Source organism: Esox lucius, chromosome 10 (genome assembly GCF_011004845.1).
Source record: "Esox lucius isolate fEsoLuc1 chromosome 10, fEsoLuc1.pri, whole genome shotgun sequence".
NCBI lineage: Eukaryota > Metazoa > Chordata > Actinopteri > Esociformes > Esocidae > Esox > Esox lucius.
The window spans coordinates 12,137,687-12,163,331 of record NC_047578.1 but is presented as its reverse complement, the minus strand read 5'-3'; the positions used below and the strand labels follow the sequence as shown (position 1 = coordinate 12,163,331).

The window sequence follows — 25,645 nt, the reverse complement described above, 5'->3', positions numbered from 1 at the left end:
GTGAGCCAGGCGCTGTCCACATCTGGTCGTTGCGGGGACAGGAATAGCGGGGGAGGGGCTGTGTGTGTGTGTGTGCGCTCTGCGCCCGAACTCCGTTTTACGGAGGTCTGTAATTTGCACCAGATGACCACTTGGGGGATGGAGCATTCTGGGGAGGTGAGCATTTCCTCACACAGCATTACAGCCCAGCGCACAAATTAACACAGGCTATTCAACGGGCAGCATTGTGTAGCCATGGATCAAGACGCTTTTGCACATTAAAATAAGTGCATGGCGACTTTCCTCTACACTGACAGAGCAACAAGTGGATAATGGATATATGGGACACTGACATGAGAGTGGAAATTCGGGGTACCTGTACTTGAACACAAAGGGGAATGCCCCATCAAAAGCTCGTGTCAACTGCCGTTTGGGAATGGATAACGGTAATTTCGTGGCGGTCATCTGCTTTCTCTTTTTCTCCTGTGACGGGCTCCTATCGCTTTCATCCACCAGCGGCTTCTGCCCTGAGAGCTGCGATTGCCAACAAGCGCAGCACCTCCTCTGCACAAACCGGGGGCTGCGCGCAGTACCCAAGGTGCCATCCTTACTGGTCCCAGAGGATGTGCTTGTCTTCAGCCTTGGGGGAAACTTTATTGGTAACATCTCCGCGGTCGACTTCACACGGTATGGAAATCTCATACGGTTGAACTTACAGTACAATGAAATACAGACCATTCACCCGAAAGCGTTTGAAAAGCTCTCCAAACTGGAAGAGCTGTATTTGGGAAACAATCTGATATCAACAATACCCCAAGGAACGTTACAGTCACTGAAAAAACTGAAAACCTTATATGGCAATAACAATGACATTGGGAACATCACCCCAGAGCTGTTTGGTAACTTGCAGAGCATAGTTAAGCTAAGGTTGGATGGCAACGCCATAGAACTGTTACAGGACTCGGTTTTCAAGAGCTTGACTAATCTGCATTATCTCCATTTAGAATCGAACCAGCTGCGCCACATTCATAGAAATGCATTTTCAAAACTCACTAAACTTCGCTTTCTTAACCTCGCAGAAAACAAACAGCGGGCCGTGCGTAATGTGTTTACGTTCTCCCAGCTCAGGTCATTGAAAACCTTGCTGCTCTCTGAAAATGAAATACAGCATGTCGGAAATCATGTCTTTCAGAATCTGCGAAAGCTATCTAAACTATCCCTCAGCAATAACAAAATCTCCTCGTTGGAAAGTGAGGCTTTGAATGGACTGTCGAGCGTGAGAGAGTTTCTGATGGATGGGAATGAGCTGGAGGATATTCCCGCGGGACTTCTCGACCCGATGGAACGAATCGAGGAGCTGGACTTCAGTCGCAACAGAATTTCCGCTGTGGACCCTTTGGCTTTTAAACATCTAAAATACCTGAGAGTTTTAAAATTGAAAGACAACCATCTCACGAGTCTTTCAGGCAACATATTCGCCCTCAACAATGGGCTTTTCGATGTGGATCTTCATGGCAACAACTGGACGTGTGACTGCCGCCTGGGTGAACTGAAGCGGTGGATAACATCGGCGCATTCTCAAGGGAAGCTGATGACTGTTTTCGTGCAGTGTCATCACCCAGCGACACTGAGGGGGAAGTATTTGGATTTTGTAAACAGCTCACAGCTGCAGCTTCCGGGGAACTGGAGCTACTTGTGTGAGACCCAAATTGGGCCTGAGGAGAGCAGAGGAGGGAGTGTCCTGGAGATGGAATCTGAGGACATTAGGAAAAATGGAGAGGAAGAAGAGAGGGAGACTGAGAGAGGACAGGGAGAGGTGAGGAAGGACAGAGAAGAGCAGAGGGGACTTGGAATTACAGAGGGAGTAGAAATGAAGGCAATAGAGGAGGAGAGTAAAGTGAGAGGACAGGGAGAGAAGAGGGGGGGAGGGGAAGAGGTGGGTATCCAGGGGGACCAGGGAGGGCCAGAGGAGCGTCAACAATCCCTGTCATCGAACAAGAAGAAGAGAAAGAAAATCTTTGCCAGCCCCAGGTCACAACCTTCCTTTGAGGCTGAGCCTGACAAAGGGAGGCGTGGTTTCAATCCGGGTCGTGGCATCACTCAAACCCCTCCCCTCAACATCCCCACGCCGCCAACCACAACCCGCCCTCAGACACTTGACCATCTCAGTAGGCCACTGACTAAGCTGGCCACCTCCTCTCCTCCTGCCCCGGAGACAGAGGAGCGGTTCGACCTGCTCGCAGCCGGGCAGGAGGACATCTTACCCGAAGTGACTGACCCCTGTGTGTTCAACCGGCACTTCATCGCCAATGTGAGCGTCACCCAGGTCGCCTCCAGCACCGCCACTGTCAGCTGGAACGCGCACGCTCACCGTCGCTACACAACCGGAGCCAGATCGGGACTGGACGAGGTCCATTACCGCGTGATGTTTGACAGGTTCGGGTCGTCCGACCGCTTCCCCCGCTACGTGTACGCCCGCGGCGGGGCGTGGTCAGTGACGCTACGAGAACTCAGCCCAGACGTCACCTACATGGTGTGTGTGGAGGGGGTCGTGGGAGGGTCTGTGTGTCAGGTGGCACCCCGCGACCATTGCGCTGGATTGGTCACTTTCCCAGAGGATTCTCGTCGCCAAGGGACATTGACCTCTGACCTTCAGCTGGTCACAGTGGCAACCCTGGCCGGCAACGCTGTACTCCTGCTGGTGATTGGTGGGGCCTGGCTAGGGAGGAGCTTGAGGCGGAAACTGAAAAGGAGGAAGTCAGCTGTGCACGTGCGTCACATGTACTCCACGAGGAGGCCGTTCCGTGGCTCCATGACAACCACAGCGGCGGTGTCAACAGACTTCACCAGTTTCCAGAGCAGCCGGCCACCTCAACTCGGAACCTTGGAAGAAGGTGGGAACCTTATCGAGTTCCCCTGTGACCGTTTCCTTGACAACAGTTCCACCCGTAGAGACAACAACAACATGCAGAGGTTCACTGATTAGTAGAACCATAAAACGCCAGAGACTTAGAGCTTGGGAAAAAGGGAGAAAAAATCCACTTTGACCCACTTATACTATGAAATATAGTTTCTGGGAGCCATTTGATAATCAAACAATAGAAGCAGTGTTCTGACATTCTAGAATCACATATCTAGAATATCACAACATAAACATGCAATCACAAGGAAGGAACATCCTCAGGAGAATGTCTAAAACTAAAAGGTGCTACAGACATGTATTTAATAATGCACTATAGGGCACTTCATGAGCACAGCAGGAACACAGCCAGGGAGGGTTGTGTAATGACCATAGAACAGGGGAGGGCTAACTTTTTGGCCACATCAGGATTTCGAAATTGAATAAAGGACCACATTTGTTTTGTAATTGGTTAATCATAAATGATTTGCAGGCCAGAAAAGGGTAATAATTAAAACACGCACTGTACACAGCAGGTCCATTATAATGTCAAAATCATTTAAATTCAGATGTATAAGAGTGGGCCGGTGAGTTATGTTTGCTTCCCCTCAAAACTATTTCATTACATACCGCGGGCCGGATGGAATTGCCTTTCGGGCCCGATTCGGCCCACGGCCCATAGTTTGCCCACCCTCGCAGAACCACAGGCTTGTGTAAGACCACAACAGTAGGATTTAATTCATACATTATGACAACATTATCACAGTTGTGATGTAGAACCACAGTTCGTTTTCTGTTGTGACCAAGGTTTCCTTTAAACGGCAACCAAACAGCTGGGCTCATCGGACTGATTCACACACTACAGGAGCTCAACCTCACCAACTTCCTCAACTTCCACTGAGCCTCACGCATTTCCTCTTCCTTGCACCTGTGCTCATTTGTTTTTGTGTGTGTGTGAGAACTGACTTTTTCTTATTTCATTGGGCGCTAACACTAAACTAATAGACATTAAAATTGTGTATAAAATGTAATTACTAATGTGCCTAAAAAAATCCTACGTAGCTGCTGGTTGGCAGAGAAAAACATGTCCATACTTCTGTGTAGTTTTTATACTTTAATACTCAACTATGTATTGCGCTATGAGCTAGTGATTAACCATGTTTCCTGACAATGTGACTGTTGGACCTGTGGTCCATTTGTCTATGTGAATAGAAAACCAGATACCTTTGAAAATAATGGATGTAGTCCTTTGTTCTTATGGTTCCCATACAAATAAAGAAACAGATATTAAAGTGTTGGCCTATGTGCAGCAAGGCAGGGAGACCTACATTCTGTTGACTATGAATTCCTTCGTTGAGAACGTGTGTGGCGTGTCTATGTGCAGGCCTTTGTGTAGTTGTGTTTCGGCACAGACACCAGTGGTTCCCAGACATTTTCACCAGAAACCTTTCAACCCCTTCCATTACTGGGAATGATCCCATACCCCATATCACCTGGCAACCAGGGATGTACTGTTGGCATGAAAAGAGTCCACTCGAAGACATAAACTGTCTGGCAATAATTAGGCCTTCGGGTGGACATGGTGGAGTGCTAGCAAGACTCAGATCCAGGCTCGACAGGCTCCACACTCCAAGCCTTTCAATAGTGTGTTACCATGAGATCAGTGACAGACAGACCCAGAAACTCTCACATATAAAGCAAAACAAATTATGATCTTTCTCCTGTTGCTTCTTAGGTTTGTGTTAAAATACTGTGGATTGGGGATGCCCTTTACATTAATGGTAAAGTATTGCTTTTTGCTAGCTGTTGGTGCTACAACAAATGTGCACGATCTCTAACTTCTATTGATTTGTGCTGAACCTGCTCAACCCCAAATCTGCGATCGTACATCTCATCATTCAATCAGGGTGACTCAAACTGGCTTCAGTTCCAGAAAGGATCACTAGGGGGCAGGCTATACTGTGTTTGACAGGCCCATTGGTTCAAAATGTCCCACAGATCCACTGATCGACAGGAACCAACCTTAAGTTAAATAACAGTTAGTGAACCAACCTTGAGTTAAACAACAATAAGATACCAGAGAATAAGTGCTTTTATTTTCATATTAGGTTTGCAGCGATTGTCAACATCCGTACAAAAAACATTAAACAAAACGCAGTCACAAACAGTCAGGGAACACAGCTACAAGTTATAGGCCAAGTTTACATGATAAATACACCCTGTATTAAAGTATTAAGTGCTTTACAGAGGTTAGACAAAAGGCCCAAGAGGTTTCCCTCCTCAGAAAACATGGTCAAAAAAATAAAAACAACCTCTGGGCCTATTGTATGTACAACGACAATCAGGTACCAAAAATTATACTCCTTTCAGAGGAAAAGGAGGCTCTAAATTACAAGGTTACAAAACAATCTCATTCAATTTACAGGTCTCAATATAAATGTGAATAAAATGTACATTTGTATTGATTTTTATTAATGTTCTGAATTTCAGAGTGACCTAGGTTACACCAGCCACACATCCTTTAGCAAACATAGATACAAAAATGCATAATGTAGTAACTTTAGTTTGGTTAGAGCCAGGAGTTTTACCTGACCAGGATAAAAGTTTGGAACTTTCTCCTGGTAATACCCAGGCGGTCAGGATGGATCACTCCTGGTCATAATCATGGTTGCAAGTTACAAGACCTAACTCTGACATATTCTGAGAAAACAACTGCCACTCAGAAGTTGATATGATGTGTGTTTACACACACACACACACACACACACACACACACACACACGCGCACACACACACACACACACACACAAAGCCCCAATTGGGGAAGTCCTGGAATAGATAGCACAGTACTTGGATGTCTAAATTCTCAATAACAGAGACCCATTAATAGAATAGAGATTCCCCCAGACACAACAATATCCAGTTCACAGGTGAGTGGTGTCACAGTGTTAAAGAGCCAGGGCTTTAAGGCCTATAGAAACTAGTCCATAGAGGCGAGGAGAGGAAGCCATTTCAGACTACTGAGATGCACCCACTAAGGGTTTAGTTCCAGGTAGATGTAGCCTCTGACCACAGATCTAGGATCAGCTCACCCTACTTTATCCTAACCAGAACCTTTAAGGTTACCATTGGGCTACAGTGGGAAGGGTTTGTTGGGTCTGAACCACAAAGATGTACTAGAGAACTAATGTCCTATCGTTGCAATGGCTGCTTTTGGGACAACATGGGTAGCATTCTATCCAGCTGCATTTCCCAATCACTGAGTTGCACCCACCCGTGCTGTCATTTCTAATTCCTGTGCGTTCCATCGCCCCCTCCATCTGAGGAGGTGGAGATGCTGTGGGATTGGATGGCTTGCTGCTGCGACCCGGGAAACAGGGGGGAGGGACTTCCTGTCGAACTCCCTGGACCTGGGGCACAGAGACAGCTGTCAATCAAATTAACCGGGCTTGTCTTTGATAGCTCTCTCTCTTTCTCTCTCTCTCTCTCTTTCGGTTTCTGTGCGTCTACAACATAAAACGACAGTGATGAAATTACACTAAAAGTTAAAGTTGTTATACATAATACGACATGAAAGAACACTCATGTACATTTCATATAAGGAAAATAGATATTTTATTTTGACATTTGCATTACAGTAGGATATACAGCAAAATGAGCAAAAATAGAAATATACCAATGTCTGCATTCTGTCTTCAGAAAATCTATCAACTGGTTACACAGGTTACCATTCTTATAAGAATACACATCATGGATGTTTAAATTCTGAAATTAAGGTGCAAAAGGATTTTTAATATCAACTGCGAACCGTTTCGGACCACTGTAAAATTCCGAAGACACCTGCATATTTGACTCAGGATGTTTCTTAAATTGGGGAGACCCCTCACGGAGGAGCTACACTGGGAAGAGTAATCAGACTGTTCCTGCTACACTGAACATGTGAACCTTGGCAGACGTGAGCTAAGTGCAAAGGTCTCAGCCGCTGTTGGACATGAGGCGCGTCATGAACCCATGAAGACAGAACACGAGCGTACTTCTACACAGAGCACTAGGATCCTCTCACAGAGCTGATCACACCCAAGTTGCACGAAAAAGAACAGGGGGATCCCGCGCTCTGCAAAAGGCCCATCTCACTCCCATGGTCGGGGCAGAGGGCTGTGTTTTGAACGGTCGTGGGAGTCTTGTGTTTTGTGGAGGGTAGGGGTGTGAGTCAGACTGATTTCTGATGGATGGGGTCGGGATGTTACTCACTGAGGTACCCCTGTGATTCTCTCTGGCGGGCGGTGACCGGACAATCTTTATGAGTCAGCAGGATCTGCTTCAGCTGGCCAACCTCTGACCTCAGAGTGGTCACTTCGTTCTTCAGTAAAACAAAGGACAGAGTCATTAGTGATAATGTTTGTGAGTGCGTGTTTGGATAAGCTCCAGTGTGTGTGTGTGTGTGTGTGTGTGTAACACTACCTGCAGTTGCATGTTGGTGTGCGTGAGCTCCTCTGCCTTCTTCTCCAGCGAAGACACCCAGACCTTCCTCTTCTGTCTGCATCGCGTGGCCGCAGCTCGGTTGCGTTCGAGGAACTTCTGCCGGCGCTCGTCTGGGTCCTGGTCCACAATCCTCCTGCGGCGTCCCCCTGAGCTCTGGCCTGGATGCAGGGAGTGGGACTGCTGAGAGGACTGCATGTGCTGCGCTGCTGGAGACAACTGGAGGAAACGAACACAGTGTCAGTTAAGACCATGTGACCCGTCACTGGACCCACTTCTATAACAGGAATGATAATCGGACGTCATCCAAGTTCAGAGACCGCTACCCTCATGCAGAGCTAGCTAAATGTCAGGCAGAGGGGCGGCCGGGGTCGGTGTGCTGTACCTGAGCAGCTACGGAGTGCAGGGGCATGTGCGGAGAAGTCTGGTGGGTGTGGCTGGCCTGCAGGTGTGATGGAGGTGACTGGCGGACCTGATGGTGCGTCACATTTCCCGTCTGGTGGCCCTGGCTGTGGGCGTTTCCCAGATGGTGTGGGGGGGCGTGGCAGTGCTGCTGGTAGGAGATGGGCGGAGCCTGCTGCACATGCTGATGGTGATGTTGTTGCTGAAGTTGGGTGTTGCGTTGCCGCAGTGACATCATTTCCATCATGTGACCCATAGTGGGACCCATGTTGCCGTTGGCGACAGCTCCGGGGTGCTGGTGTTGGTGCTGCTGGTTGGGGTGACCCAGCGTTTTATTCCTCTGAGAAAAAAACACCACCACATTACAACTAAAGTTGACATTCTATTAAAACGTTGTCTATATGCCGTTTCTCAACAACACTAACACAATTTTTTTTTTTTAAATCAAGCCGGAAAAAAACAACTTGTTAAAAGGCCTTCAAGCAGTTACATGAAATGATCACAGTTCAAAGAAATATCATTGCACTTCTCATTCCTTCTCTCTTTAACAGCTGGGAAGACAGTTAGCCGGATCAACAAGTGCGAATCATCTACATTTAGAAAATGTTCAGCTTAAAGTACCATGTATGCAGTATATGAATTCTAGATTACTTCTGATCAAATACACATTAAGATGAATACCACCTCTTCTCACATCCAAGTCCTTACAACTCTAGCAGAGTTCTCTCCTTCCTCTCACACTTGGCAAGAGAGGCCAGGGTACATAATGGCACCCTATTCCCTAAATAGGACACTACTTTTGACACAGAGAGGCTATGGTCAAAAGTAGTTGTCTACTGTACATAGGGAATAAGGGGCCTTTGGGGATGCACTCGAGAGTTTTTCCAAAGAATGACATCACTGCACTCCCTACATTACTATCGCTCTTGGTTACGCAATATTTCTTTAAGAGAAGAAGTTTATTTTTTCCGCTCCATTCACCAATGAAAAAAAGGGAGTACATTTAGAGAGTGCCAACAATGAGGTCATGCAGCAGTTTGTGCCAGCTGTGCCAGCCAGCCATACAGACACTCTCTCTCCCTCTCTCTGTCTCTCTCCTTCTCTCTCTTTCAGACGCACAGTCTCTGTCGCACTACACACGCACACACACACACACACACACATTGAGTGTGGTGGAGTTCTGTTTACTACATAGAAACCCTGTAACATGGTGGATTACGATGACATCACAACGCTGTACTGGTACATTACTACAGCAGGTTGACATTTCTGTCTGGCTGATCACGGTGAAAGCATGCGGTACTGTATTCCACCTCATGTGACACAGTAAAACATGATATTCATCAGTGCTCCACGCATGAGATGCTTCCTATTCCCTTTCTACTACTTTTATCCACGGCCCATAGTGCACAGTATATCACTGTATAGCATTCACAGCCGTGGCCAAAAGTACTGGCACCCTTGAACTGTATTCAGATAATTTCTTCTACAAAACAGTTTTGGTACGTTAAAAACAGATTTTGGTATCCACATGTGTATTTCTTTGGTTTACAGTTACCACAAAATCTGAATAAGTGACTAAATTGTACCTTCCACAGTTAAATCCTAGAATACTATTGGCATCTTCTAGAAGTTAGAAATAATTAATTTAGAAATAATTGAAATTCAAGTAGGTGATTCTCCTTTACTTTGAAATGGAACTCAACCTGTCGATGTGACAATCAATCATTTAGCCAGTTTTAATAGAGAAAAGGCCTAATTCTCCTGTTTTGTATCACTATGTGTACCACAAAGAGCATGGAGAAAAGAAAGAAAACCAGAGAATTCTCTGAGGATGACAGACACATAGCCAGGCATTGGCAATCTTGAACGGTAAAGAAAGCACTTCAATCAACTGCCACATAGATTAAAGCTGACCTTCAGACACAAGGTATGGCAGTTTCAACTCGCACCCTCTGTGGCCAACTCTATTAAAGGGGGTTGACAGTGGGATACTCAGGACAATCCCACTGCTTACAGAGAAACATATGAAAGCCGGACTGCAATTTGACAAAACACAACTGAACATGCCACAATCCTTCTGGGAAAATCTCATGTTGCCAAATGAGACCAAATTAGAGCTTTTTGGTAAAGCACACCATCTCTTTGTTTACAGAAAACAAAACAAAGCCTTCAAAGGAAATAACTTTCCCCATAGTCAGACATGGTGGAGGTTCAGGGTCGCTTTGCTGCCAATGTCTCTTGGTGCCTCGAATGTATGCATGGTATCATGGAGTCAGGAGAATACAAAGGCATGTTGGAGCTCAATGTCGAACCCAGCGCCAGAAAGATGGGTCTCCATCAAAGGTCATGGGTTTTCCAGCAGGACAATCAACCCAAACACACTTCTCTGTTCTCAAGTGGTCAACAATGAGTCCAGATGAAAATCCTATTGAAAATCGGTAGAGAGATCTGAAAACAGCAATTGGGATGCACCCTTTCAATCTCAGAGATCATTTGCACAAGAAGACAGGGACAAACTACCAGTACAGACGTGCAGGAAGCTCATCCAAGCATGTGACCGTAGTTTTTTGGTGAACGACTGTGCTACCAAATACTAGGGTGAAGGTCCAGGGTGTCAATCATTTTGTCAATGCCATTTCTTTTCACTTCGTGGATATATTATGTGCTGAAAAAAACTAAAGTGGAATATTTACATTGAAATAAAGATTTGTCGTGACCAAATACTAAATTCAATTTCAATGTATTTTCAGTGACAATTTTGAGTTGTTTGAATGAAGTGCAAGGTTGCCAATACCTTTGTCCATTACTTTGAAAACATACAGCCAAGGACAAAAGTACTAGCACACTTGTATATACTAAGCACAAGTAGTTTATAGGAGTAGTTTACAGTACAGTATAGTAGAGTCTAATACAGGACAGTATAGTATAGTACAATACAGGACAGTGAAGTAGAGTACAATATAGGACAGTATAGTAGAGTACAATACAGGACAGTGAAGTAGATTACAATATAGAGTGGGGAGAACAAGTATTTGATACACTGCCGATTCTGCAGGTTTTCCCACTTACAAAGCATGTAGAAGTCTGTAATTTTTATCATATGTACTCTTCAACTGTGAGTGACGGAATTTAAAACAAAAATCCAGAAAATCACATTGTGTGATTTTTAAGTAATTAATTTGCATTGTATTGCATAACATAAGTATTTGATACATCAGAAAAGCAAAACGTAATATTTGGTACATAAAACCTTTGTTTGCAATTACAGAGATCATACGTTTCCTGTAGTTCTTGACCAGGTTTGCACACACTGCAGCAGGGATTTTGGCCCACTCCTCCATACAGACCTTCTCCAGATCCTTCAGGTTTCGGGGCTGTCGCTGGGCAACACGGACTTTCAGCTCCCTCCAAAGATTTTCTATTGGGTTCAGGTCTGGAGACTGGCTAGGCCACTCCAGGACCTTGAGATGCTTCTTACGGAGCCACTCCTTAGTTGCCCTGGTGGTGTTTTTCGGGTCGTTGACGTGCTGGAAGACCCAGCCGCAACCCATCTTCAATGCTCTTACTGAGGGAAGGAGGTTGTTGGCCAATATTTCGCAATACATGGCCCCATCCATCCTCCCTTCAATACGGTGCAGTCGTCCTGTCCCCTTTGCAGAAAAGCATCCCCAAAGAATGACGTTTCCACCTCCATGCTTCACAATTGGGATGGTTTTCTTGGGGTTGTACTCATCCTTCTTCTTCCTCCAAACACGGCGAGTGGAGTTTAGACCAAAATGATCTATTTTTGTCTCTTCAGACCACATGACCTTCTCCCATTCCTCCTCTGGATCATCCAGATGGTCATTGGCAAACTTCAGACGGGCCTGGATAAGCGCTGGCTTGAGCAGGTAGACCTTGCGTGTGCTGCAGGATTTTAATCCATGACGGCGTAGTGTGTTACTAATGGTTTTCTTTGAGACTGTGGTCCCAGCTCTCTTCAGGTCATTGACCAGGTCCTGCCGTGTAATTCTGGTCTGATCCCTCACCTTCCTCATGATCATTGATGCCCCACGAGGTGAGATCTTGCATGGAGCCCCAGACCGAGGGAGACTGACCGTCATCTTGAACTTCTTCCATTTTCTAATAATTGCACCAACAGTTGTTGCCTTCTCACCAAGCTGCTTGCCTATTGTCCTGTAGCCCATCCCAGCCTTATGCAGGTCTACAATTCTTACTGGTTGGTAGGTGATCAAATACTTATGTTATGCAATAAAATGCAAATTAATTATTTAAAAATCATACAATGTGATTTTCTGGATTGTTTAGATTCCGTCTCTCACAGTTGAACTGTAACTATGATAAAAATGACAGACATCTACATGCTTTGTAAGTAGGAAAACCTGCATAATCGGCAGTGTATCAAATACTTGTTCTCCCCACTGTAGGAGAGTATAGTAGAGTACAATATAGGACAGTATAGTAGAGTTCAATACAGGACAGTATAGTAGAGAACAATATAGGTCAGTATAGTAGAGTACAATATATGACAGTATAGAAGAGTACAATATGGGACAGTATAGTAGAATTCAATACATGACAGTGAAGTAGAGTACAATATAGGACAGTATAGTAGTGTTCAATACAGGACAGCATAGTAGAGTACAATATAGGACAGTATAGTAAAGTTCAATACAGGACAGTATAGCAGAGTACAATACAGGACAGTATAGCAGAGTAAAATACAGGATATTATAGTAGAGTTCAATACAGGACAGCATAGTAGGGTAAAATACAGGATATTATAGTAGAGTTCAATACAGGACAGCATAGTAGGGTAAAATACAGGATATTATAGTAGAGTTCAATACAGGACAGCATAGTACAATTCACTACAGGACAGTATAGTAGAGTACAGTACAGGACAATAGAATAAAGTATAGTACAGTAGAATACACCATACAGTGCAATTTAATAGAGATGCGCTGTACTGAATTAAAGTTACTTGACCAAATCCTACTGTATTGTACAATACTGTGCTGCCCAAAACTAGTGAAACAGATGTGTTTTATTGGTCCACATTTCGTCCGGCTAAAACGTATCCAATTTGGCACCCAGTTTCACTAACTAATTAGACCCCTATGATCTATTTTCCCAAGAAGAAGAGGGAACAATGTTCCAAGTGCAGAAATTTGACAGAAAAAAGGCTTGCGCCCCTGGTTTCCAGCCCTATCTCTGTCACGCGACTCAACTGGGATAACAAAACCCCTAGTGTGTGACAGCTGACCTGGGGCGGGGCTGGGTACCACCTGTGAATTGAGTGTGTTTGATGGTCTTGGAAAATATATTTGTTCTGAGAAACACACTATTTAGTCACATGTGTGACAACCGTCACTCGTCTCCCTGATATCAAACCAGCATAGATGAAGCCTGGAATGGAGCTAACTTGACCTCCTCTCTGAAAAGCTAACCCAGATGCTTCACAATGACTAACCCACAAGTCGCATTGCTTATTCCAATGAGCCATTAGAGAAACAAAACAACAGAAAGTTCAAACATAAAATGTACAAAACTGTCTATATATTGTACAAAAGCAGTAATTCAAGTTTTTATTCCAAGATTTCATGATTCCAACACAAGCCACAGTTGTACAGTGGTCATGTCAAATTCCTCACGTCAAATGAGGCGTAGCTGTGTCCATAGTGTGGGCCGCTAGCTGAGAGCGGGAGAGGGTCATTTCTGAACAGCTACCACACAAAGACCTGCCATCCCCAGGCTAGGGGTAAAATGTGTCTTTCCACAGCACTGTGTAGCTCTGAAACACGATCCCCTATAGACCCCCAGCACAGGGTCATCACGTCAGGTCACAGCCCTGTGTATCAGCATGTATGTGGTGGGGTGTGTGTACTGTGGTGTGTGTGTGTGTGTGGTTGGGAAGTCTGGTGCTTGTTTAAAGTTTCAGATTGTTATAGTGTTTTGTGTATGCGTTTGAAGCACTCTACTGGACATCATGTATCCAAGGCAACTTGTAAAAATATAAAAGGTGAAAAGTGACAAAGAAAAGTAAGCAACGGAGAAAAGAGAGTGAGAAAGATAAGGTTTAAGTGAATTACAGTGGTAGAGGGAGAGAATGTAACATGTGACTTCCTCTGGTCCGGCTAGTGTGTGTCAAGGTGTAGAGTTACATTCTGTTTCCTTTCTGTTCCAGTCTGGGAAGAATGACATTAGCCAGAGGCTGAATGGGGCCTCCCAGATAGAGACAGAATAACAGAGAAAGACAGAGTGTACACTGCATACTGTATATACATGTACGTTTCTGTGCATTTGTATATGTAAAATGATGTGACAGGAAAAAGTTAGGGCATATAAAACAGGACTTGGCTTAGAGGTGGGTAGTGACACATTCTCATAGAATAAATCAGAGACCTCTATAGCAAGTCTAAGCAACAGGTCCCTTTAATCTGTCACCACTGAGACCCATGCAAAAACATTCAAATGCAATGAAATGAAAGAAATCATTCTGATCAGCTGGTACCTGTGGTGAAGAGCAGGAAGTGTTGTGGGCGGGACCCTGGATGCTCATCATACTGGATCCCATAGGCATCTGTCTTTCCATCTGAGAAACAAAACAAACAAGTCATTCTTTTTGCACCCTACAACCTAGAAAACAATCTTTTTCAAATCCACACAGCGGATTTCTAGACAACAATAATATTATACTAGGACTTGGTTAAACAATACAAAAAGTTGGAGGGTATTTCTTAACTACAAGTCTATCATGGCAAGGAAGGATGGCGTAATTAACGTTGTGTGTACTCACAGACATGTGTTGGGCAGATGCTCCCTGCATGGCTGGGTCTGGCAGTGTGCCGGGTATGGAGGCAGCTAGGGGCTGTCTCTGTCTGTTGTTCCTGAGGCGCAACAGGGAGGAGCAGAGGCCAGGGACTGGTCTGAGATCAGGAGGAGAAGGCGCAGTCAGATGTCAGAGAAGCTCACTCTCCACAACTATCTCAGATCAGAGCGAGAAACCAGGCGAGAATGATAGGCAGCGAGTTGGAGCAGGATGAGATATGAGAGTTCAAGGGGGCTGGGAAAGACTGATGGAAAGTACTGTGAGCGATAGAATCAGAGGAGGAGGTGGAGTGAAAGAGGGAAAGAGTGAAGCAGCGATTGAGACAAGGAAGATTACAAAAGGAAAAGGGAAAAGGAAAGTGAGGGGAAAAGCCCTAGATTGAGTGGAGGAAGAGACGTGTGCCCCAGAATGGGCCGGGTTGCGATGATGTAATGATTTTGGACCTCAGCCAATCAGACTGCGTGGGCCTCCCTCACTGCGCTGAGGTCATCAATGGTGATGTCACCACTGACTCTTGCAAGCAGAGAATTAAACGTGAAAAAAAAAAAAGACTAACAACAACCTCCTAACGTAACCATAACAGTCTGTCCGGGCCCACAGCCAGACACTCTGAGACAGGGTCGTTGTGGAAACCATTAGTAAACATAACTAGAAACAGTCAGATCCCCGGAATCCAACACAGACCACATCATCGCTACAGTGGACGTAGCCTGGGCTGCAGAGGAACTCGTTGTCTGACTTTAACTGTCCATTGGATATTGTCCCCCACATACTCAGAGTTCTCTACTGATCAGTACTGTTAAGTTCCGTCCTGAGGATTTCATAGAGATCATTTTGCTCATGTGCAGTAATTGGTTGAAATAGTTCTCAGGGGTCAGCAGAGCAATTGGCTAGCACCTTGGGTTTGGGCAGTTAATAATATGGTTGCCTTGCCTCATCATACTTTAGTGACTGCTTGTGGCGGCTTGGAGGCCTGTGAGTTCAAACAAGGTTGAAGGCCGGAATGTGTGTTCTGTCCGGCGAGTAAGGATTCTGGTGTCTCCTTGTTGCCCTAGCAGAGTGACAAGAACCAGAAGGGCACAGGATGTGCTTCAGACGACGAATAACCTGAAATCAACTCTCCCAAGTTTGTTGGGATAAAGCAGGGCCTTAGTCAAGGATTGGAGGATTGGATATCACCAAATTGGAAAGAAAAACCACCCACTGAAAAAAAAAAAAGTACAGTGCTTCCTTTTTGTACTTTAGCAGAGGGTGGATTTTATTGAGAAAAATAAAGCAATGATTGGATGGTTTTTATGTGGAATTTGGACAGTGATTGGTTAACTATGCATGGTATATGGTATATGAGATCCATGGTATATGAGACCATTATACCATGGATTTCAACCAATCAGTGTTCAGGTTTCAAATCATGCAGGTCAGAATACTGTACAGAGTATGTTCTCAATAAGGAAAATAAACACTTTTGGACTTTTCTCCACTTTAATATTCAAGTGTACTATTTTGTGTTCTGCTGTGTTTTGTTGTGCTGTTGCTAAGCCCACTCAAACTCTTCTGAAGAACTACATATACTAAAAGTCTAGTACTGTGTTCCAAATGACTAATTCCTAATTCCTGTGTTGTTACTAGTTTTGACGAGGGTGTCTTTCAGGATTGAGAATTAATCAATGAATGCAACTAATCAGCCAGAGAGTGTATGTCAGGGTTCATAAAGGTACTGTAGAAAGTATCGATTACACATCATCCCTCCAGCACATGCATCAACCAGACAGCTCAACTCTCTTCCTTAACCCCAACATACTCATGTAGATTTAGCTCCAGTAAAGAACTGAGCCGGTGACAGGTTTCAGAAAGCAGGGCCAGATGTCTGGAGTTGGGAGGAAAGACAGAGCCATGCCTAATCTCCCTTCTCTTACTGTTGATACCATGACCATGTAACCCACACCACCACAACAATGCTTAAGGCCTGGACTAGGGCCTAGACTAGGGCAGGGAATGCAGGTGGGACTGGGTCTAGGGCTGGGACTAGGTCTGGGACTGTGGCTGGGACTGTGGCTGGGACTGGGACTATGGCTGGGACTGGAACTGGAACTATGGCTGGGACTGGGTCTAGGGCTGGGACTGGGACTGGAACTATGGCTGGGACTGGGTCTAGGGCTGGGACTGGGACTGGAACAATGGCTGGGACTGGGTCTAGGGCTGGGACTGGGACTGGAACTATGGCTGGGACAGTGGCTGGGGCTGGGGCTTGGACTGGGACTGGGGTTAGGATTGTGGCTGGGACTGGGACTGGGACTAGAGCTGGGACTGGAACAATGGCTGGGACTGGAACTGGGGTTAGGGCTGTGCTGGGACGGGGACTGAGTCTGGGACTGAGACTGGGACTGGGGCTGGGGTTAGGACTGGGTCTGGGACTGAGACCGGGACAAGATGGGGCTAAGGCCTGGTTGAGGGCTAGACTAGGGCTGTGGCTGGGACTGGAACTGGGACTGGGACACGATGACTGGTTTGTGTCAAGGACCAAGGGAGAGATGACGAGTGAGGGAAAGAGAAGGTATGGGGAGAGATGGTGAGAAGGAACTGGAGGGTTTGAAGTGGGACCAGCGGTCTCTCTTAGTAGCCTGCAGCTCCATCTCACTATCTCTGAATCTCTCTCTATCTCAAATTCATTAAGGCCTAATAAATCAGTCTGTCTGGGGAATGACAGCCTGCTCCAGACAGAATGAGTTATGGTTATGGCAGCAGAGAGATATGGGGGAGGTAGAGAGCGGGTGAGAAAGAGAGGGATGCTATATCCTTTTGAAACTTGTGTGAAACTTGTCTAATGTTTACTTAGAATGTCAGATATATTTCCAATTTAGTTTTTTATTATTTTCATTTTATCTTTTGTTATTTTACACTTACTTAGTGAATGTAAACAAATGCCCCCATTCCGATGAAGCCTTTTAAATTAAATTACGATTGAATTGAGAGAGAAACGGAGGGACAATAAGAGAGAGAGAAGGGTAGGGGAAGCAAGCCGTATGTCGATATGTGTGAGTTCAATGTGTTTTTTAGCATGAGTGTGTATGTCAGTGTATGAAGTGTGTGTGTGTGTGTGTGTGTGTGTACTACTACACATGTGAGGTCCAGATGTCCTGACTAGTATAGTAACCATGACAAATCTTGACTAGAGGGGACATTTTGCTAGACCTCACGTAAATTGCTTTTTTAGGTAATTGGGGTTTCGGTTAAGGTTAAAGTTATAATAGGATTTTAGGGGTTAAGGTTGGGGTTAAGGTTGGGATTAGGGTTAAGGTTAGGGGTTGGAAAGGATAGTATTGCTCATGGAAATCAATTGTGAACCCCAAAAAAGCATAGCAAAACACAAGCGTGTGTGTGTGTGTCTGTGTGTTTGTGTGTCAGTCGGAGTGTGTCTGGGTGTCTGAATCTTTGTCTGTGTGTCTACTCACCCTGAGTGTGTGAGCACAGAGGGGACCTGGGTGATCACTGAGTTGGACTGGGCAGAGGACATTGTCTGTTGGCCGGCCATGCTGCAGCTAAGAGCCCCCATGCTGCCGTGGGGCTGGTGATGGGAACGCGCTTGGGGCTGGTTCGCACATGTCGATCCCTTCTGAGGGAGATTCTGAGTCTGGAGGACAGAGGAACACAACACCCATTACAATCTACACTCTGGTGTTGTTCTATAAATGAATAACGCCAAAGGTGCTGAGAAGAACCATATAGGATTCTTGGCTTGTACCCATTAGTTAACAGTTTTTGGTGTTGGGTGGAGCCCTAGGGTTGTGGTTATTTATGTAAATGCATTATGGTTATTTATGTAAATGCATTACATATCATTAGGATTTGGTTTGAACAGATAGCTGTACTCTAACAAAGCAGTGTTCATCTGTGCATGGTGGGAAGTGTTGTGTCTGACCTGTTTGTTGATCAGCTCCTCTTGTGCCTGGTGGAACTCCTGTTCGATCTCATTGAAGAGGCCAACCTCCTCGCAGTTACGCAGGAAACGGGTTGGCGTCGGCGTCTGGTCTGATCATGCACACAGAGAGCAAACAGACATTAAGCCTCAAACAGAAATGATTACATCCATGATATTGCAATTGCCTATAACAAAGCACACAGACAGGTTTTGTTGACTGCAGACACAGACCAGCACCTTGGGGAGCTTAATGTTAAATCAGTTTCAACTTTAGGGTCATTATGTTTAGGGACATTGTGTTAAACCTTCCCTGGGCACCTTTCACAACCAACACAGAGCAGATTGTCTTTTAAAGAAAATAGATATAATTTCATACCTTCACCACATTGAGACTCAATTACATAATGTTTCTTATTTAATTTGTGAAAATTAGGACAGATTTCCAAAATCAAACAAATGTTTGGCAAAATTCGTGGTAATTGTACAGTAAAAAAAAAATAGGAAGATCCTGTACCAGAAATATAGTGGAACCCAAAACAAAGAAAATGCGGGCCAATGTTCCTGACCTTAGGCCTTTGGCTACTTATCTCAGGGCAGTTTTACATCTTCCCCACTCATTTAAGGCTTGGACTGGAAAACGGGAAGCGGATCCAAGAGCTGTACATAGGGAAAACTTCTCCCCAGAATGATCACAATTGTAACTGAGATAAGATCAGACGGACGTCTCTCCCCTGTAGTCTAAACTATCAGAGTTTAAAGGTTGACAGGTCAGAAGTCACCGGTTCAACACTCCTTTGTTTTGACAGGAGATTTCTGAGGGACTGCAGGCACCGACAATACAGAAACTGACTGGTGGGGTCATAGGTCAAAAAAGATGTTTATATCCCGACAGACGAACACAGATAGTGTCTGCCCCTGTCCGGTACGATACAGCATATTTTTGTTGTCTCTGTACAGGCAGCAAGTTCTATTGTTGCATAGTATGGTAATGCTATACTTAAGGAATAAGGCACCATGGGTGTGGTATATGGCCAATAGAGCTTATATTCCACGGCTGTTAGTCAACCATCCTTTTACTTCTTCCCTCTGTCTGCTATCACTGTTGTTATACTGTCCAGTACAACTGCTCATCGCCTCCGCTCATCGCCTTTTCATCAACCATTGAAAAAGTAGAATGCATGCGCACACACACACACAACATGCACACAAATGTGCACACACATGCTTTCTTTCTCTCTCACACACACACACACACACACACACCTGAACCAGACAGCGTTCAGCCTGAGTGACAGACAGTTAACCAGAGATGTGAACGGGGGAGGGACAAAGCTGATAAGCAGACTCGTATTCCACCGGTCGGAAGGGAAGAGAAATATTGTCATAGGATCAGAGTGACTAGTCAGACACACAAACTCTAAACTAAGAAAACCTGACCATTAGAGAAATACAAATAAATACCTCAGAGAAATAAGTTAATAAGGGTCAAATAGAAAGACAGGGAGAGAGAGAAAGGGAGAGAGAAGGGGTAAGGAAGAGAGACCAAAACGGAAATAAAAAGAGAATAGGACTATATGGCAACAACAGTAATTCCCATAGAACCAGGATAAATAGAATGAACATCATCATTAATACTAACCTAATGCTCTCTCTGTGCCATCTACTTCTTGGCCTTTTATTCTTACCTGCGAGTGGATCAGCCTTGATAGAGGAGAATTTGAGAGTCATCTCGTGCTTGAGCCTGTGGATCATCAGGTGGTCTTCTGTTTGGAACCGCTGCAGAACCAACAGACAGAGAGCGAGAGAAAGAGGAAAAATAAAAAGAGAATAATTTGTACAATTATCAGATCTTCATTGAACTATGGTAGCAGCCAATAGTGGATATAGCTACAAGCACACAGACATACACACGCCCCACTGACCTGAGAGCATCCAGGAGCACTGCATCCATAGGGCCGGTCTTGTTCCTCATTCATCTCCAAACCTACAATCAGAGCCGAAAGACCCACATTAAGTCAGAGCCAAAAGACACATACAAACTGTCAGTACCAAGAGACATACACATTCAGTCAGAGCCAAAAGACAAATACACACAGTCAGAACCAAAAGACACACATTTAGGTGGAGCCAAAAGACACATACATACAGTGAGAATGAAAAAACACAAACAGTCTGAGCCAAAAGACACATAGTCAGAGGCAAGAGACATACACATAGTCAGATGGGCCACTGTGTCTCTGGAACCCACTTCTCAGTCCCTAGTTTCACACTGCAATAGTTTTGTGTCTCCAATTGTGTAATGTTGCATTGGTCAGTCTGAATTATATGCGGATGTGTCATTTGAGTCAAAGGAAGGTTCTCTCAACTTTTTCTGGTGTCCCGTTGAATCTTAGTAGGACCTGAGCCCCTTGGACCACATTTTAGGACTGCCTGGCCTGACGATTCCTAGCTGTCGCTGTATAAATTTGTTCCGGTAGTGTTGCAGATCAAGTTGCTGCCTGATGATTCCTGCTGTCACTACCCACAGCCCATCTATTTTTCCTCATCCTTGTCCACTTGGTTGTGCAACTGATCTGGATTCTAACTCTGAACGCTGATCTCCTTGCATAAATTGACCCACTGTTCATCTGAACATTGAAAAACACTGATGTGGCCCTAAACGGTCCTGTACTCTTAATCTTCACACTGCTCCCCCTCAAGAAGACAAGCCACAACTCAGGTTCTGGCTCCTCTTTTGGTTTCCGTCTAGGTAGCGACTCTACTAGGGTTTTTTTCCTAGCCACTGTGCATCAACTCTTGTTGTTCTTCAGTCTTTTGGGTTTCAGGGTGGACATCTGTACAGGAAACCGCTGATATAAAATGAGCTTTTTAAACAAATGTTCAGAGCCACATTCAGAGCCAAGTGTGCACACGCAGTCAGCATTTCACATTTCCACGTTGGTCATCGGATGCAATCAAATCCCAATAACATGGGTTGTCCTGACATAATTCAATGGTTATACAATTCTAGATGTAGCGGCCAATGCCCCGCTACTTCACCCAACCCACATCATGGATAACTGCAGGGTTGGAACACAATCTCAGGGAAAATGATGCAGTCAGGGTCTATGTGAGCGTGACACACCATGGCTCAAGTTCGGGAACCACCTGTCACTTGTGGCCCAACATTTTCCCTGAACAGGTCACATGTTGGGAAAGAAAAACCTCAGGGCTAAGACACAAATCCTGGAACCTTGTTAAGTCGGCTAATAAGGACCTAATAAGGAATTATTTTACAGCCGCTCAAATTGCCCAAATCAAACTCTTTTCCAGAATTGTGACATACTATGATTTGGTTTAACCTTAAGTGCATAGTTGAAATTCATTTGTACACTTGCACGATTCACCGTTTCTCCTAAAATAAGTTGAAATAAAATATATGGGAGGTCACTCTTCTATTTATTTGATTTGCAAATGAACAGGATAAATTAATTAACTCTGAACTGAAACTGTGATTTTTCCACAGCGATGCTGCAGCTAGAATGTTAACCAGGACCAAGAGAACAGAGAACATCACCCTGGTTCTTAAATCTTTGCATTGGCTTCCAGTCAGTTACAGAATAGATTTCAAAGTGGTGCTTTTAGTTTATAAATCTCTGAATGGTTTAGGACCTGAATACATTTCTGATATGTTTGCAGAATATAAACCGAGTAGGGCTCTTAGATCCATGAACACAGGTCAGCTAGTAGAGCCCAGAGTCCAAACTAAACATGGAGAAGCTGCGTTTAGCAGTACAAAACTGGAATAAACTTCCAGAAGATCTTAGACGTGCCCCAAACATATCAATTTTTAAATCCAGGTTAAAAACACTTCTCTTCTCACTATGACTGAGCACTTAAACTTAACCACACTGTTTAGCCTTATAGCTTCCCACTTTTAATCGTTAGCCTTATAGCTTCACACTTTTATTCTTTATATGTTCTCTTATTGTATTTTGTTATTATTATTATTATGTATTCATTTGCTTTGATGTTTTCATTTGAGTATTTGTTTTTATGTTATTGTTTTTATATATTTTTCTTTGTAAAGCACATTGAATTGCTTCAATGCCTGAAGTATGCTATAAAAATAAACTTGCCTGCTTGTGAAGGCCTTAGGTATGATCCACTTTTCGAGATAGAAGACAACACAGGCATTGACACAACAGATATACTTGAGGTAGAGTTGACGATGGGAGTAATTATGACTTATTAAAAGTGTTAGCCCTTCATTTTCCACTGAGACCAAGTGAACTCTGTCATCCCAGGAATTCCTTACAGCCGTGTCAGAAAGAGGTGCACAACCCAACCGACACCCTCTCTGTAAACTAAGCTGTTTCAGACCAGGGCTAATTGAGCGAAAGTAGTGCACCACGGGGGGTGACATTTGGGATGCGAGAACACAGCTCTGGGTGACTACAGAGAACAGAAAGGCAAGCACACATGACACTCTCTGACACCTTTACTCAGAACATTCCAATTCACAAAGAGCTTCGTCAGGCATCTATTTCAAGGCAATATTCATATCAGCTTGACTTTTTTCCATCTTAATCAGCCGTCAGAGACCCCGGACCTGGACACTGAATTTAATGTTTTTTCCTGGCCATGTAGGCCAGTCACCATCTTTGTCAATCAGCCACCAAGGCTGCTGTTGTCTTTCATGAACGGCCTGTCACTTTCACACACAACTCTAACCTTTGTGGATGATGTTGATGATGAGGGGTTGGCTGTGGTTAGAAGATTATTTCTTATAAGCTCACAGTCCCCTTAGGCCGGTTTGGCCTGAGAGAGAGCGGGATGTGTTTTGGCATAGGGGGTGGGGAATATGGATACAGTTATGCTGTAAATGAATACTGATGTTAAAGTTATAAGGGAGAGGAGGGAGAAGAGGGGGGGGGGGGGGGGGGAGATGTAAAAGGTGAGCGGGGAGTGGAAAACACACAGAGGAGAAACAGAGGTACAGCATTAGATCACAACGCAATAGAGAGAGAAAGTGGGAGAGAGAGAGAGTGAGCGAAAAGGTAGAGAGAGTGAGACAGAGAAAGAGAGAGCGAAAAAGGTGGAAAGAAAGAGTGTGCCAGCAGCAGATCTGGGCAGGCTCAAACCTGCTCTGAATCAGTCACCATATTCCGGCCCTGCTCCATGTGAGTAGAGGTGACTTCATAGGTGCGTGTGTGTGTGTTCGTAAAAAAGGTTTGTGTGTATTTAAACTAAGTGTGTGCACATAATTTGTGTGTGTGTGTGAATGGGTTTCTGACAAAAAGAAATCAACCACCTCATCATCATCACCATCCCCATCATTTATATACACATCATCCTCATCAACACAAACATGAAATATTATCAAATATGAAAGTTATCTAAATATTATCTGAATATTTATTTAACTTGGCTAACTAAAATTGTGTTACACATTAAATTCTGAACACTGATTATTTAAATCAGTAACCTTTGAGCCTATGAGCTTTTCAGCATAACGCACAGTCAGCACAACTCCGCGAAAGACTTCAAGCAACATGACGTCATGCCCAACAATGAAGAGCACAAATCCCACGGTGTGATGGTATGATGACACAAACTCAAATGTAGATACGAATTCATGTTTTTGTTTAACGACAGTTTAGGGCAAAATAACTGTAGCACAAGTACACAATATCACTTGGCTAAAAACATTAACAGTGTTTAATTACCACGAAGTAAGGGCACATGGAAATCAACACACACACATACATACATACATACGCACACACATACAATTCACCTGTCAGTTAAATTTTCCAACTTCGGTTTTTGTGTAAAAACTTCAGCAGTCGTTCCGAATCAGCTTCCAACTTCCCCTACTTATATAGGCTGTACAAGTCCTCAATCAACAAAAATCAACTCGAATAAGCTGCTTCTTCACGTAAAAATAATCCGATAGTCTTCAGTTTACTGCAAAGAACATGACCCGCGCTATGTTGATCGACCACTGAACATGAGCACCTCATAAACAAGCCGACACGGAGAGTGCAGTCACACCCCCCAAATAGACATTCAGCTAGTTCATTAACCAAAGCCGCACCAGCACCGCACACAGCAAACTTTGCGTTATCAAAATTAAAATCTATCTCATAATGTAGGCAATCAATCGCTGAAATCGAAATTCTTAAAGTGACAATGAATCCAGTAGTAGACTACAGAAGTTAGGATAAACTTACCTAACAAGTGAAGCGGACAAGCAGGCACTGAGCTGAGAGGAACCACGTTGGACTGAGGCAGGATTACAATACATTCTATTTACAGAAGCATTACATCACCCAAGGGGTGACGTCACGTGGGATTCCTGAACTTCTAAATCATTGCGGTCCGGCTTCGGATGGGGCGGGGTTAACAACCGGGACTCGGGACAGTGGAACTCAACCAAGTGTAGCGAGCGTGCGGAGCGAGTTAATGGGTACAGGCTACAGTTGGCTTGCATCTCGATCGCCCAGCCGCCACCTTCAACAGCTTTTTGCACTGCCTTGGACTTGACGCACAGGACCAAATGTCAGACAGACCTTGGTAAAGACGAAAGGAGCAAGGGGAGCGGGTGGAAGAGGGAGGTCTGTCTGTAACTAGACTGCGCAGAGCCTTACAGGACGTCCCATTAGGGTAAACCCTGAGCAGAATGTCTTAATTTGCCATAGGCTATCGAATCAGTACAGGAGTTAGTAATTCAAGTTACTTTTGAGATTCCAATGTCCTTTTATGTCAATAAACACAAGTGCAGTTCACATTGATTCAAGACCCTGAACTGCCTTGGATAAAAATAGAGGAGCCTGGGTTTCTGAAACAAACCAAGGCCACAGTAAACATGTCCTTCAAGAATGATATACGCCACATTTGTTGCAAATTTGTTCCTTGTGAGGAGATGGACTTTTGTACTGAATCTCATGACTTAATTCAAACAAGGTGACGGGATTACAGTGTGCATTTTCCATTGCTTGTGAGCCACCATTGGTCCAATCAGTGTAATTTTCGAAGTACTGGATGTCTATTACAAGATCCATAACAGACAGATTTTTGTCAAAATTGCGCCAATGGTGTCTGACATATTGCATGTGAAGCACATACGTTCTCACATACTTACATGGAG

The 25,645-nt window shown here is 44.4% G+C and overlaps 2 protein-coding genes across 3 annotated transcripts; one reads left to right on the top strand and one right to left on the bottom strand.

The window, feature by feature from the left end:
- The first annotated feature begins 415 nt into the window (after positions 1 to 415).
- Positions 416 to 4,196, top strand: tril (TLR4 interactor with leucine-rich repeats). Its single transcript, XM_010893010.3, has one exon. It carries the CDS (start codon positions 416 to 418, stop codon positions 2,963 to 2,965), a length of 2,550 nt encoding a protein of 849 aa, XP_010891312.2. The 3' UTR covers positions 2,966 to 4,196.
- A 756-nt stretch (positions 4,197 to 4,952) lies between these two features.
- Positions 4,953 to 24,793, bottom strand: LOC105023646 (cyclic AMP-responsive element-binding protein 5). 2 transcript variants are annotated; one of them, XM_010893012.4, is made up of 11 exons: positions 24,729 to 24,793; positions 20,436 to 20,497; positions 20,199 to 20,289; positions 18,514 to 18,623; positions 18,047 to 18,225; positions 14,562 to 14,691; positions 14,277 to 14,357; positions 7,743 to 8,099; positions 7,340 to 7,576; positions 7,130 to 7,238; positions 4,953 to 6,288 (listed from the first exon to the last, which is right to left on the bottom strand). In XM_010893012.4, exons 2-11 carry the CDS (start codon positions 20,487 to 20,489, stop codon positions 6,167 to 6,169), a joined length of 1,470 nt encoding a protein of 489 aa, XP_010891314.1. In that variant the 5' UTR covers positions 20,490 to 20,497; positions 24,729 to 24,793; the 3' UTR covers positions 4,953 to 6,166. The 2 variants fall into 2 exon arrangements, with proteins under 2 accessions (XP_010891314.1, XP_010891315.1); XM_010893013.4 differs by lacking the exon at positions 24,729 to 24,793 and adding an exon at positions 24,293 to 24,642.
- Between the last annotated feature and the right edge of the window lie 852 nt (positions 24,794 to 25,645).